The sequence below is a fragment of the Panthera leo genome, chromosome F3 (genome assembly GCF_018350215.1).
Source record: "Panthera leo isolate Ple1 chromosome F3, P.leo_Ple1_pat1.1, whole genome shotgun sequence".
Classification (NCBI taxonomy): domain Eukaryota; kingdom Metazoa; phylum Chordata; class Mammalia; order Carnivora; family Felidae; genus Panthera; species Panthera leo.
Genome location: NC_056696.1, coordinates 21,074,276 through 21,090,028, shown reverse-complemented (window position 1 = coordinate 21,090,028; position 15,753 = coordinate 21,074,276). Strand labels below are relative to the sequence as shown.

The 15,753-nt window shown below is 44.0% G+C and overlaps 1 protein-coding gene across 6 annotated transcripts in view; it reads right to left on the bottom strand.

The window, feature by feature from the left end:
- Positions 1-345: 345 nt before the first annotated feature.
- The window catches only part of FAM20B (FAM20B glycosaminoglycan xylosylkinase), a 43,419-nt gene continuing 28,011 nt past the window's right edge, over positions 346-15,753 (bottom strand). For all 6 annotated transcript variants that reach the window (XM_042924951.1, XM_042924946.1, XM_042924949.1 and 3 more), the window contains 4 exons: positions 6,835-7,006; positions 6,421-6,612; positions 5,534-5,593; positions 346-4,228 (listed from right to left, as the gene is read on the bottom strand). In XM_042924951.1, coding sequence (XP_042780885.1) covers positions 3,997-4,228; positions 5,534-5,593; positions 6,421-6,612; positions 6,835-7,006 — 656 coding nt within the window. In that variant the 3' untranslated portion in view covers positions 346-3,996. The remainder of the gene's footprint in view (positions 4,229-5,533; positions 5,594-6,420; positions 6,613-6,834; positions 7,007-15,753) is intronic.

Sequence of the window (15,753 nt, the reverse complement as noted above, 5' to 3'; positions counted from 1 at the left end):
CCGTGCCTCTATGGTACCATACTGACAAGTTCTTCAGGGTTTGTGATTCTTTACTTCCAAAGAAGCTGCAAGAGTGGACTGAACTACTAAGTATACAAATAGCGCCTACGAATTATCTAATGGGACCTTCTGGTAGAGTCACAACCTGCTATGGGCCTTCTGAAGACTGGTAAGGAAGTGCACAGGTCTCACTCGTCGGATGTCGTGCAACAGCCCCCGCGGAAGTTTCCGTGGGTGTAGAAGATGTAATCTTTTTCTGTCCCCTAACAAAACAGGAAATTGGAACAGAAAAACACTGAAAGTATCCTGAAACAAGGGGAAAAAAGGAATCAGAGGAAAAGATGCTACATCAATACTTAATAAAATCTTTATTTCTTTCTTTTTCAGAATTGAAACCCATAGAACACATTAGAAATTTAGGTGCATATCTGTCTTGTTTGGTGTCTTCCCAAGCCCCACCTCTGTTTGTGCAACAGCTCTGAGAGGAAATCCTTGGCAGATCAAAACGGAGGGTACTGGTTCCCACACCTCCTCTTTAGCAAATAAATTAGCTTCCCAGTAAGTTATTCCCAGTTCCCCGCCCCCCCACCGCAATCATTTTGTACTTGTAACACCTTGGTTCCTTAGAAACCTGTGGCAGTAGAGTCCCCGGCCCCTGCCTTTGCAACCCAGACTTGAGGAATCGAAGGGAGAAAACCTGGCCTTCCCCGGACAATAGGTTTCACGAAGTCAGGTCTGTGTGGCTCGCTCGTGTGCCTAGCCACGGCTGGCTCAGCGGAGCGGCTCAGCGGGCGCCTGCTCAGTGAATGGTCTTTGTCACTTGGGGTCCACTCTCAGAGACTGAGAAGAGAACCTTTCACTAGCTTCAAGTTCTTCAGCAACATAAGTCAGTGCTTCCCTGTGTCAAAATAAATACATTTTTTTCTTGCTACAATACATCTACGATTATATACATACGTACGCCTTTACTCATGTTTCCTGAAGCTCCAGCTCATAAGGTAACTCTTACCAGACAGCTCCCTGACAGATGCTGTTTTCCTGTCACTGGTCAAACAAGAATACAGGGACCATTGAGAACGGAAGCTGAAGGATATGGTGGATGGGAAGGGAAAGCCGGAAGTCTTTTTTTTTTTTTTCGTTTCTTTTAAGAAAAAGAAAAGATGAATTTCCTTGGGAGAATTCGTTGTTCAGGTGACACTGGAAAATTGCCACGTACACAGGATTCATCTTTTCTAAAATAATATGCAATGGATGTACCTGAATTCTTCCATTTCCTCCTTAAATTTCATTTGACACATCAGTCCTCAGTGCAACAGGGAGAAATGCCTTATTAATATATTATTGAACAAAACTCTGAGCAAATCAGATCCTATTAATTTGTTTTGCACAGACAATTATTTACATCCGAACCCACAACATAACCTCATATTAAAGAATAATTTAGAATGTAACTTCCATACCCATATTTCCCCAAACTCTGGAAGAAACGTATTTAGGAAGTGGGAGGAGGTAAGGAAATGGCAGGCAGTCCTGATTCTCCTCGTCTGACAATATTAAAACGTACCCATGTCTACCTTTTACACGTTCCCCCAGGCACGCTCAACCTCGGGCTGTCCGAGAACACTTCCAGCAACTTGTCTGAGTATGATAGCGCTAAATAAACCACAAAGAGGACAGGGTCACAGAACTTGAAAAGATATCTACCTCCATTTTCAAAGAGAATTTAGTTTTTCTGAATTTTAGGGCTATAAGCCTATGCTTGGTTTTTTCCAAGATGTGCCTAAACATGCTTTCCTAGCTTAATCCAATCCTGATTAGAACATAAATCTGTTCTAAGAGTCTTGTCACGACCACCCTATTAGCATATGACTTCAACCATGATAGATCTGAACACCTCTTAAGATCATGAGGTTTAAAACAGTAGAAAAGAGAATGAAATTAAACATTTCTGCAATGTTTTGAAAAAAAAGGATGTGACATTTTCAAAGCAGCTCTCCCTCCTGCTTTTTTCCTTAGCAGTATCTTCTACCCTCAACATTATGAATGAAGTTCCCAGTTCGAGATCAATTCTCGCCCATCCCACTGGGACACACTCCCGGTGCCACGTGTCTGCAGGAGCACCGATCCGTCATTTAGTTCGACTAACATTCACCCACGCGGGCGGCGCCGGCCTCCTCCTGCCATCTGCCTCCGGCCAGCTCCCTGATACTCTGGGTCAGCACTACCCAAGGTGTTCTCAGGCTCAACTGTGAATTTCACTTGATACACACTGTAAATGGCCTTAAAAATCGGAATCTAAGGCCTCCTTTTGTTGACCCGACTTCAGTGTTTTGTGCTAATACCTGTCTTCTTAAATTCCTTTTTTAAGGAGCCCAACCCATTCTTGTGTCTGTTTCGAAACGTACATACAAAGCACAAAAGCATCCTGACCTCATGCTGTTAAGTGGTGACAGGTTACTTAGCGGCCTTTCAATGCGAGAAAATCAGGGCATACATTCTAGGCTGTTTTCAAAAGGGTGGCTGCCTGACACCAGTCTCCGATGGCTGGCATTAAATCGGCTCGCCCACACGCTTTAAGTACCAGTCCCTGCTTGACAGAAGTGAGAAGCTGGACCGGCACCCGGACAAGAGGCAGGAGAGATGGGTCCCCCGGTGGGCGGGCGCACCGAGCCTGTCCCCCTCGGGCCCTGTGCTTTACCGCAACTGCTTACGGGTCCAAGTCGCTCTGCAGGAACACAGACCGCACTGAGCCTGGGTCTTGGGCAATGAGAGGACACGGGAAAACGATCCTACACCACCGGTTTAGAACGCCCGATGAAATGAAATGAGGACATTAGGGCTTGATATAAATCAAAATCTTAAGGCCCTCCCTGGTGACCTCCTTAATTTTAAGGCTCAGAATGCTTAAAATTTTTGTTCCCAATCTTCTGCAAGGCCCAAGTCACAGGACAGGTCCAGCCGCCAGCAGGACGAGCACCGTCCGCTCCGGGAGCAAGCTGGTCGTTCTCATGAGAAAGGCACAAACAGCATTGCCATTCTCTCGGGAACAGAGGCTTCGGTGACCAAATGCCTTAAAGGCTGAGGTGGAAATTCATTTCCGAAAAGAAATCAGGATGGCAGAGATCATAGGCAACTTCACTCTTATTCAAGGTATCACCTCAATTCGCTTTGTTAATTTAGAAAAGATGTGCCTGCTTGGGGCAAAAGGGAAAAAGAAAGTCTCCGTGAGAGAATCACGCCTGGACAACTTCCGGGTTAACTGGGACACCACTGTGGGAATGCGGGTCTCGCTGAGGTTCGAGTCACGTCTGCGTTTACGCACCTGCCAGGGGGGCTTCTCCGATTCTGATTCTGCCCCTTCTTCCCTCCTCTAAACTATCCCGAAGAACACTACCACCCAATCACTTAGGAAGGAGCCCGAGCGTCTTTCCTGCCTTTGTCTTTCCCACTAATTCTATCCTAAAAACATACCCCTCCCAGGAGAGCATGCTATTTGGGCTCAACAGAACGCCAGGTCTTACTGGCTGCTACTCCTCAGGAGACAGGAAAACTCCCAACTGGACTAGTCCTGGTTACAAAAGGACTCAAGAGATTATAAGGTGGTCTCAGAAAATCCACAGGTGTGGAGAAAGGGTTAGAAGATGAACTCAAACTACACGCTCCAGAACCAGCCCCAGCATCAACCCATCCAGGCGCCACACCTCGATCCACCCTTTGGCACGTGAGTTAGGATGGACCAAGCAGGAGGCCCACCGCGGGGGTGCGCAGATGCCGAGGGGGTCGGGTGGTCTGGCGGGAAGGCTCCTGGGGTCTGCAACCTGTCGTCTCTGCTTTAGTTTCTCCTACAGAAATCACCAAAGGAATCCAAGGCCACCCTGTCCCCTGTCACCCAGAGCTTGCCGCTGGCCGTTTCCAATCCATCTCATACCATTTGGAAGTGATTGTGCTGTTTCTCTAGCTTTGTAAAAAGTAGTTTCACTTATTTTGTGTGGCGAATTACAAGTGGGAAAGAGGCATCCTGTCTTCCACCAGCACAGCGTCCGCCCCAAACTGGTCAGTGCACTGCTTCACGGTGGCCAGGACGCTCAGGAGCCGCTGGTCCACGGCGTCCAGGTGAGGCTCAGACAGCACGGGGGAGATGGGGTCATGGGCCATGGCGGATTTTAAGGCAGACTTCAGCACACCATTCTTTAGGTAGTTCAGTCTGTTCCAGGTAGAAACCCGAATGCTGCAAGAAAGTTTTAAGGCAGATTACATAAAACCGCTTACTATCAAAAGGAGTTTAAAGCTGGCTTGGTAGGCAAAAGTCAAGAAATAACTGGGGCGCCTGGGGGGCTCCGTCGGTTGAGAGTCCGACTCTCGGTTTCAGCTCAGGTCATGATCTCGAGGTTTCGTGAGATCGAGCCCCGCGCCGAATTCTGCACTGGCAGCGCGGAGCCTGCTTGGGATTTTGTCTCCCTCTCTCTGCTCCTCCCCGACTCGTGCTGTCTCTGCCCCTGCCCCTCTCAAGGTGAATAGATAAAAATTAAAAAAAAAAAAAATTATGTAGAGACACCTGGGTGGCTCAGTCAGTTAAGCATTGGATTCTTGATTTTGGCTCAGGTCGTGATCTCATGGTTGGTAGATTGAGCCCTGCATCAGGCTCTGTGCGGACAGCGTGGAGCCTGCTTGGGATTCTCTCTCTCTCTCCCCGTCTCTGCGCCTCCCCTGCTTGTGTGCTCTCTCTCAAAATAAATAAATAAACTTAATAAAATAAAATAAAATAAAATAAAATAAAATAAAATAAAATAATAAAATAATACCAGCAATAATAATCTGAAATGGAGCTCTGAGAGCCCGGTTCTTTCTTTCATTTTGATTTACCTTTTAATTTCTTTGTTTTCTAATACAGACTTAAAAAAAAAATAAATTACTAAGTGACTATGAAAAAGTTACTTCTGGTTTACACAACTTCAAATCGAGATTTGCAGGGGCGCCTGGGTGGCTCAGCCGGTTAAGCGTCCGACTTCGGCTCAGGTCATGATCTCGCGGTCCGTGAGTTCGAGCCCCGCGTCGGGCTCTGTGCTGACAGCACAGAGCCTGGAGCCTGTTTCAGATTCTGTGTCTCCCTCTCTCTGACCCTCCCTTGTTCATGCTCTGTCTCTCTCTGTCTCAAAAATAAACATTAAAAAAAAAAAAACAAATCGAGATATGCAAACTTCAGGTGGTCTGTAGTGAGGAAGTGAGAGGACCTCAAACCCCAAGGTAAACAATACAGCAGCCAGGGATGCAGACTGTACTAGATTTTTGCTGGACAGAGGACTATTTTCTGATAGTAAAACAAATGTGAATATATATTATTGAACAGACTGAAAATTTCTATTCATACAAAATTTGCAATGACTTTTGAATTCCAGGGGTTCTGGGTTGGAAAAGCATAAAAAGCACTTGGTCAGGTATTAGGAAGTCTTAAGGCCAAGGAAATTACTGTACTGTTCCCTGAGCCTGGAGAGGAAGACAACACTGGCCGATGTATTTGATGTGTGTAACTTACATGCAACACTGATAGAGGGGGGCAAGAATGCTTCTCTCATCCAGAGACGGGTTCCCAAAGCTGAAAATTAAATTAAAACTTAGTGAATTAGTTAGTGGCACCAGTTCCCCGCTCAGCATCAGGGCAAGAGCAAATTCTCTAAGAAAACCCAAATGTGATCCTAGATAATTTCATGCTCCCACGGCTCAAATCACTTAAATTAAAAATAAACAGGGCATGACCAATTAGACATGGGATCCCTAACAGCCTGTACCGCAGTATCCAACAACAAACGCGCTCATTTACAAGGCTCCTCTCTTCTAGAAGCCAGCTACGGCAAGGTGCTGAGGCATAACCACATAACACAGGGTGGAGCCCGGGGACCAAAGGGAGGGCCTGAAGACCCCGAAACCTAGAAAGGCTTTAAGGGTGGGAAGAGAAATAAATGCTGGTCACATGATTCCCACTTGCTCTACTTCAAATCACCAGTCAGAGCAGAGCTGGCTCATCTATTCCTACAAGAAAGCAGATGGCCAGATTCAGACAGGAGAAGCTGCTCGGAAGGCTAACAGTGATTCCAAGCAGATGTAAAAATGATCTTAGCAGTAATTCAGAATGAATGAGAAGTGGTTCTGGAAAAACCCCCCTGTTGTCCCGCAGTCTGTGTTGAGAATCATAGTCTTTGCCTCCTACGGAAAAACCCCACTTCTCCACTTTTTAAAGCCCTCAGACCCCTGAGGGTGGAGGGCGTACAGATGGAAGGATGGGCGCCAAGGGCGAAGACCCTGACCAAAAACGGGAAGGACGCCTTCTGGCGACCGCGTTCCGGACGTTTTCCAGGGCACCCGCGAACGCGCCCTTGTACGCGCAGACTCCCCGAACTGATGAGGATAGCCGCGTGGCCCTACCTTTTGGCATTATCGAGAAGGATGAGCATGCTAGCGCCTTCGTCGTCTTGAAAACTCTCATAGTGATGGCGGTCAGCGTTGCCGATCAGGTAATCGAAGACTGCGGTGTCGATGATGTCCAGGAGGCGCGGGCCGGAGTCGTAAGGGGACGTTTTCTTCACGGCGTCGCAGTAGCTCTCGTCGTACTCCCACCTGGAGGCGAGGGGCACCGCCGGGGGTATTTACCGGGCGCCCGCGCTCTACCTGGCACCGTTTCAAACACAGAGAAGAGATGTCCCCGCCTGGCAGGCTGCCCCCAACCCTAACCTCCCAGCCCTGTGTGGTCCTGGACGGAAGCCCCGGCTCCTACACGGCGCGGCGGCTGGCCGGGCACAGGCCAGAACGAGGTGGCGGCCCGGCCACAGGAGCACGCACCTGGCCAGTTTGCCCTCTCGGTAAGTCCTGCCCCACGGGTGTCGGTGTTTCTGCAGAGGCCACACATCCGGAAGCCACAGCGTGACAGACCCCTCCATTGTGTCTCCATCGGCACAAGCTGGCTCTGTTTCTCGGCAGTAGTAACACTTCCCGTAGAAACAAGTGTTATTTCCTAAAGCGGAGAAAGGAGGCAAATACACTTAAGGAAGAAAGGAAGACTCCAAGTTCTCCCCGACGATGTCAAAGGGAGCAGCTAAGTGAACAAATACTGTGAGAACAATGATCCTGAATGATATTTAAACATCGATTTATTTTCTATACAGGTAATAAAGGCACACGGTGAGAAAACAATGTCGGAAGGCACAAAAGGACGTCTTTGAAACAGTTCCTTGCCCTCTGTGTCCCTGCTAGCCAGTCCCTCTCTCAGGAGTCAAGTGGTGTCACAAGTATCTTTCCGAACTCACTTTAAGTAAAGAAAAGTCACGCCCTCTTCTCTTCGGTCAGGGCTGACACTGGCCGGAGCACCCAGGGGAGGGGGAGTGGGCCTGCACGGGGTCAGGCTATGGGCTGGGAGTCTGGGTACATGGGGGTGGGAGTGGGGTGTAGCACAAATAAATACACTGAGGATAATGGGAACCAGGATTCTCAGATGGAGAAGGGAGATTAACACACAGAAAGGGAGAAAACCAGAATAAATCTTGTGGTGTTGAATCAGAATTGGAACTCCTGGTTTGAGAGCTTTAACACACAGGTATAGAAAAACACACAGATGTTTGTGAGTGTATACATGCATATTTACACAGACGTGTGTGTGTACACAGCTTTCCGACCTCTGCCCCTCAAGAGAAAAAACCTGGAAACGATAAGCAAGCAGTAATGAGCACACTTAGCACTCCCATACTAGTTTCTAAATACCATTTTACTACTATCTTAAAAGGACCAAGGGCTCCTTGGAGAAACAGGTGACTCTAGGGTGGGGGCAGGGAAAGTACGAGACAGATCTGGGTCATGTTGCTATGCCAGGTGTAAGGAAGCACTCAGAGAATGATGGGGACATTCCAAAACCCACTGGTCAAATCTGGGACAGTTGGAGCATCAAAGAAGTAACAACAAATTATAACTCTGAGTAAATTAAGAGTCTGAGAGTTCATAGTAATATCAACAAATAACTAAATCAATGTTGGTCACCGGGGGAGAATTCTGCCCTTTAACAGAATGGAGACTATTAAGTCTAGAAAGAATGATAAAATTAGCAAATAACTATTTGACAACTATCACAGTAGTAACTGATTCAGGCAAGAACTATCAATGAATGTCAAACAAAACTGGTGGGTAAAAGTTCGATGAGGATAGAATATTTACAGTTCTAGAGCACCTCACAATAAAGTATTCAGTAATTGCTAATAAGTATAAAATACTAACTTTACACTGGAGGAAGCTTACAGATGCCTACCATCAAGTGATAAAAGTTAACATCACCGGGGCGCCTGGGTGGTTCAGTCGGTTAAGTGTCCAACTTTGGCTTAGGTCATGATCTCACGGTTCGTGAGTTCAAACCCTACCTCCGGCTCTCTGCTGTCAGCGCAGAGCCTGCTTGGGATCCTCTATCCCCCTCTCTCTGCCCCGTTCACACATGTTCTCTCTCTCTGCTCTCTCAAAAATAAACATTAAAAAAGTTAACCTCACCTGTAATGGGGCACAGCAACAAATCTACATCATGTGCCTCCCGATACGATGCACCGAGAAGAGCACAATAGCACTTCTCTGGTATTCCCACCCAAACTTTTAAATCATGAGGAAATATCAGACAAACTCAAATTAAGAGATACTCTATAGGAACACCTAGGTGGCTCAGTCAGTTAAATGTCTGGCTCTTGATCTTAGCTCAGGTCATGATCTCAGGGTTCGTGAGTTCAAACCCCGCATTGGGCTCTGCGCTGGAGATGCGGAGCCTGCTTAGGATTCTCTCTCTTTCTCTGTCCCTCTCCAGCTCGTGTGCGTGGGTGCTCCCTCTCAAAATAAATAAACAAACATTAAAAAAAGAGAGAGATTCTATAAAGTAACTGGCCTGCACTGTTACCAAATGTTCAAAGTCATGAAAAAACAAGAAGAGTGAAGCTAAAATGACAACTAACACAACACACGATCCTAGACGGAGTTCTGGACATTACAGGGAAAGTGGCAAAATGTGAACAACGTCTGTGTGTTAGACGCTGATGCCGCATCAACGGCAAATAATCTGATGTTGCCGACTGAATGCAGCTGTGTAGGAGGGTGTTCTGGTGCTTGGGAAATACTGAAGTCCTCATTCACTAGCGTATTCATGTCTGCACCCTATTCTCCAATGGTTGAAAAGTGTTTAAGGAATCTGGGGGACTCTGGACCATCTCTGCAACCTTTGTATAAATCTAAAATTATTTCAAAATAAGAAGTTTAGGGGCACCGGGGTGGCTCAGTTGGCTAGGCGTCTGACTCTTGACTTCAGCTCAGGTCATGATCTCATGCTTTGTGAGTTCGAGCCCCACATCAGGCTCTGTGCTGAGCGTGCAGAGCCTGCTGGGGATTGTCTCTCTCTCCCTCTCTCTGACCCTGCCCCACTTGCTCTCCTTCTCTCTCTCAAAATAAATAAACTTAAAACAAAATTATTAAAAAGTAAATAAATAAAAAGTTTAGGGGCACTTGGGTGGCTCAGTCAGTTGAGCGTCCGACTTCGGCTCAGGTCATGATCTCGCGGTCCGTGAGTTCGAGCCCCACGTCGGGCTCTGCGCTGACAGCTCAGGGCCTGGAGCCTGCTTGGGATTCTCTGTCTCCCTCTCTCTCTGCCGCTCCCCTGCTGGCACGCGCTCTCTCTCTCCCTCTCTCTTTCAAAAATAAGTAAACATTAAAGAAAATATTTTTAAAAAGTTTAAAACACCAAATCTAAAAGGTAAGTGATGTTTTCTTGGCCCTCCATCACTATTAAATATAGCCATCAAATGAGCTAATTTCCTCCATGTAGCCCCTTCACATACTCCTTCAATAACTGTTCATGTTCTCACGCACACGTGTCCCTAAAGAGATGGAAAGCAATCAAACGTTCTGGTAATTCCAGCCCCCAGCACAGCACACACTCCATAGAAATAAAACCACTCCACGCCCACCCACAAAGCTGATTATATCACTCTTGTACCTTAAAAACATCTCTAGGTAAAGAATAGTTGAATTAATTGAACAATATACCACATATATAATGTTTATAATTATAAAAATATAAACTTATAAATTTAACTTGATCCCATCAGAAATACGAGCAGATCAGGGCACCTAGGTGGCTCAGCTGGTTAAGTGTCCAACTCTTGATTTTGGCTCAGGCCATGATCTCACGGTTCATGAGATCAAGTCCCATGTCGGGCTCTGTGCTGGCAACCCGGAGCCTGCTTGGGGTTCTCTCCCTCCTTCTCCCTGCCCCTCCCCCACTTGCACGCTCATGCTCTCTTGTGTGCTCTTCTCTCTCCAAACAAAACAAAACAAAACAAAATAAGGAAATACCAACAGATCTTTTAGAGGGTAACTGGATAAGACGATTTTTAAGGTAATAAGGAAAAAGAAAAAAACTATTAGCAAACTCTTAAAATAAATCTCAAAGAGCGGGACTAACCCTCTCAAAACATACCATGACACCTCAATAATTAAACCATAGATCAACTCATGAACAGACAGGAACAGAACAGGAAGTCCAGAAACTGAAACACATACAAACGAAAATTTATTTCGGGGGAAAAAGACCACCGCTGTAGTAAGCTGGGATAACTAATGGGACAAGTGACAGCCACCCAGAAAAATGACACAAACAGCTGGGGCCATACTTCATCCACACACCAGGGTAAATTCTAACTATGTCAAAAAGTTAAATGTGAAAAATAAAACTATAAAAGTACTTAAAATTAAAAAGGCGGAATTCTTCCATAATCTTCGAGCAAGCAAGGCTAACTATGATTCAAAATCAGAAAATCTGTAAGAAAAGATGGATCGATCACATTAAAAACAAACAAAAAATTTCTATAACGCAAAATGATACCATAAGCAAAGTCAAAAAAAAAGAACTAGGAAAAATATTTATATCTCGTATCACAAAGGGCTGTCTTCCCTATGTATGAGCTCCGATAATTTGGTAAGAGCAGTGGCAGAGCTGAAAATGAGCAAAGGATACACAAAGACAGCTAAAAGAAAATACAAACGGCTCTTAAGCAAATGAAAAGATGACACACAAGCCAAAGCTCGGTAACATGCTGTTGCTGATGCTAATGGAAAAGAGGGGTTCTCACGCATCACTACTGGGAACGTAAACTGGTCAACATCTATGTAAAAGTACATGTGCCCTTTGACCCGGCGCTTTCGCTTCTGGATATATTTGATCACGTATGAAGTTATACATGTGTACATGTTAATTCTGGGCAACACTGGTTGTAAAAAAATACTAGAACTTGTATGTCCAATAAAGGTCTGCTTAAATGAGTCATGGCAGATCCATACAACAGAGCACTGTACAGCTGGTAAAGCAACAAAAGAATGAAGAAGCTCTTTATATGATAATAGATTTCTAAGACATATCAGGTAAAAGAAGAGGATGCAAAAGTACGTACAGTATGACATATGTATTATAAAGTGGCAGAGTTAAATAAAAATATACATTCATATTGATACAAAAAAGGACATAAAGAAATTACTAACAGAGATGACCACTGGGAGGAAGGAGAAGGAATGGAGAGATGAGGGGGAAACTTTTCTTATAATCTTTCTAATATTTTTTAAAAATTGTGAGTTGTGTGAATATCTTACTGATTTGAAAATTTTTTTAAAAACAAGCAGAACACTGCAGCAAAGCCTGCTTGCCTCTCTGACAAAACCCAAACTCCTGGGTTTGCTAAGACCCTTTGTAACTGAATGGAGTATGGTGTACTGGCTGAGTGCGAAGTAGGGTCAGGTTTCTGGGGTTAAAATATGGACCGCAATTAGACGTGAGACTTAGACGTCATTAGACGTGAGACTTTGGGCACGTAATCTCACCTCTCTGAGCTTCCTCTGTAAAATGGAGAGAGCAGCCCTCTTCCACTGGGTTGTGAAAAGTAAATGGGATAACCCACAGTCATGCTCACCACGGAGCCTGACACAGTGTCAGAGACCAATCAATGTCATCTACTTGTTATTAATAATCTGCCCTCCAATCTACCTTTCCAGACTTCAATATCCCTGTTCACTGCCATGAACCTAGGCTCTGAATCTTTTACTATTTCCTGGATGCATCGAGCTTTTACAACTGGTTTTCTGATCACCTTCGTCTCCATGTTCTCCTTGAATGAACCTGTAATAATCAAATCCATACTTCCGGTCCATACTTCTCTCCTAGGCTGTAGACTTCAGCACCTAAATGACCGGTCAACATTTACCCCTGGATGTTCCTGTCAAGGTAAGACTTTGTATCAAATTCCACTGTGTAGAACTGTAATTCTTGGGACACTGGCTGGGTATTCTACAATTCAACTCAGTTCTGACACTATCTACCCAGAGACAGCACCAGACTCCAAAAGTTAAAGTCTCAGTCCCACAAGAACGCAAACTTGTGCAGCCACTCTGGAAAATGGTATGGAGGTTCCTCAAAAAACTAAAAATAAAACTACCCTACGACCCAGCAATTGCATTTCTAGGCATTTATCCAAGGGATACAACTGTGCTGTTTCAAAGGGACACATGCACCCCCATGTTTATAGCAGCACTATCAACAATAGCCAAAGTATGGAAAGAGCCCAAATGTCCATCGATGGATGAATGGATAAAGAAGATGTGGTGTGTATATACACACAATGGAGTATTACTCGGCAATCAAAAAGAATGAAATCTTAAAAAAAAAAAAAAGAATGAAATCTTGCCATTTGCAACTACGCGGATGGAACTAGAGAGTATTATGCTAAGTCAAATTAGTCAGAGAAAGACAAATATCATATGACTTCACTCATAGGAGGACTTTAAGACACAGACAGATGAACACAAGGGAAGGGAAACAAAAATAATATAAAAACAGGGAGGGGGACAAAACATAAGAGACTCTTAAATATGGAGAACAGAGGGTTACTGGAGGGGTTGTGGGAGAGGGGATGGGCTAAATGGGTAAGGGGATTAAGGAATCTACTCCTGAAATCATTGTTGCACTATATGCCAACTAATTTGGATGTAAATTTAAAAAATAAAATTAGAAATAAAAAAAATAAATAAGAAAGATTAAGGGAGCCTGGCTGGCTCAGTTTGTACAGCATGTGACATCTTGATCTTGGGGTTGTAAATTCAAGCCCCGTATTGGGTATAGAGATTACTTAAAAATAGAATCTCAAAAAAGTAAAATAAATAAAATAAAATTAGAAAGATTAAAAACTTAAGGGGAAAAAAAGTCTTAGTCCCACAAGACTGTGCTCCAATGCACATGCCAGTTGTAAGTCTAGGTGGTCACCTGGGCTTCTCATGGACTGGCTTAAAACTCAAGAGGTTTCTATAAGCCCTTCCTGGGGTCTGACTAATTTGCTAGGGCAGAAGAATATACACTGTGGAAAGGACAGTCTCTTCCATAAATGCTGTTGGGAGAACTAGACAGCCACATGCAGAAGAATGAAACTGGACCACTTCCTTTTACCATACACAAAATTAACTCAAAATGGATTAAAGACTTGAACCTAAGACCTGAAACCATAAAATGCCTAGAAGAACAGGAGGAGAAGAACATATAGGCAGTAAGCTCCCTGACATCAGTCTGGGTGATGATTTTTTTTGGATCTGACACCAAAAGCAAAAGCAACAAAAGCGAAAATGAACAAATGGGACTACGTCAAACTAAAAGCTTCTGCACAGCAAAAGAAACCATCAACAAAATGAAAAGGGGCTGATATCCAAAATAAATAAAGAACTCCTACAATTCAATAGCAAAAAAAACCCCCGAATTTAAAAAGTGAGAAGATCTGAATCAACAGCTTTCCAAAGAAGACATACAAGTGGCCAATAGGTACACGAAAGGTATTTCACCAATCAACAAAACTAAAATGCAAAATGGGAGAAGACATTTGCTAATGACATCTCTGATAAAGGGTTAATACCCCAAATTGATAAAGAACTTAACAAACTCAACACCCAAAAAACAATCCAGTGAAGAAATGGGCAAAAGACATGAATAGACATTTTTCCAACGAAGACATCCAGATGGCTAACAGACACATGAAAAGATGCTCAACATCACTTATCATCAAGGAAAATACAAATCAAAACCACAATGAGATACCACCTCACACCTGTCAGAATGGCTAAAAAGAACAACTCAGGAAACAACATGTTGGTGAGGATGTGGAGAAAGGGGAACACTTTTGCACTGCTGGTGGGAATGCACACTGGTGCAGCCCCTCTGGAAAACAGTATGGAGGTTCCTCAAAAAGTTAAAGTAGAACTACCCTACGATCCTGCAACTGCACTACCAGGTATTTACCCAAAGGATTCAAAAATACAGATTTGAAGGGGCACATGCACCACCCCATTGTTTACAGCCGTGCTATCAACAATAGCCAAACTATGGAAAGAGCCCGAGTGCCCATCAACTGAAGAATGGATAAAGAAGATGTGGTATACATACACAACAGAATATTAGTCAGCCGTCAAAAAGAATGAAATCTTGCCATTTGCAACGATGCGGATGGAGCTAGAGTGAAGTCAGTCAGAGAAAGACAAATACCATGTGACTTCACTCATATGTGGAATTTAAGAAACAAAACACATGAACATATGGGAGGACGAAAAAAAGAGAGAGGAAACAAACCATAAGAGATTCTTAAAGATAGAGAACAAACTGAGGGTTGATGGAGGGAGGTGGGTGGGGAATGGGCTAGATGAGTGATGCGTACTAAGGAGGGCACCTGTGATGAGCACTGGGTGTTGTATCTAAGTGACGAATCACTAAATTGTACTCCTGAAACCAATATTGCACTGTATGTTAGTTAACTAACTAAAATCCAAATGAAAATCTGAAAAGGGGAGCCTGGGTGGCTCAGTCAGTTGAGCATCTGTCTCTTGACTTCAGCTCAAGTCATGATCTCATGGTTGTGAGACTGAGCCTGGTGTTGGGCTCCATGCTGGGTGTAAAGCCTGCTTACAATCCTCTCTCCTCCCTCTGCACCACCCACCCCCGCCACCATTCATGTTCTCTCCCTCTCTCAAAAGAATTTTTTAAAAAGAAAAAAGGTGTTTCACATCATTAATCACGAGAGAAATGCAAATCAAAACCACAATGAGATATCATCTCACACCTGTTAGAATAGGTATAATCAAAAGACAAAGTGTTGGTGAGGATACGGAGCAAAGGGAACCCTTGTGTACTGGGTGGGAATGTGAACTGATGTAGCCACCACGGTAAACACTATGGAGGTTTCTCAAAAACTTAAAAAATGGAACTAATGTATGATCTAACAATTCTGAGTATTTACTGGAAAAAAAACCCCACCAACTTGAGGGGTTGGCGCCTCAACGTTCCCTGTGGCATTATTTACAATAGCCAAGATACGGAAACAACCTAAGTGTCCACCGATGAATGACTATTGCTGTATGTGTATGTATATGTGTGTGTGTGTGTGTGTGTGTGTGTGTGTGTATATGTATATATGTATATATATATACGTATATGTATATATACGTATATATGTATACATATGTACATACATACGTATGTATATATGGATGTATATGTATATATGTATATATATGTATATATAAACATACATGTATATATGTATACACACACACACACACACACATACACACACACACACACACACACACACACACACACAAAATGAAATATTATTTGGCCATAAAAAATAAAGAATGAAATCTTGCCATTTGCAACAACATGGA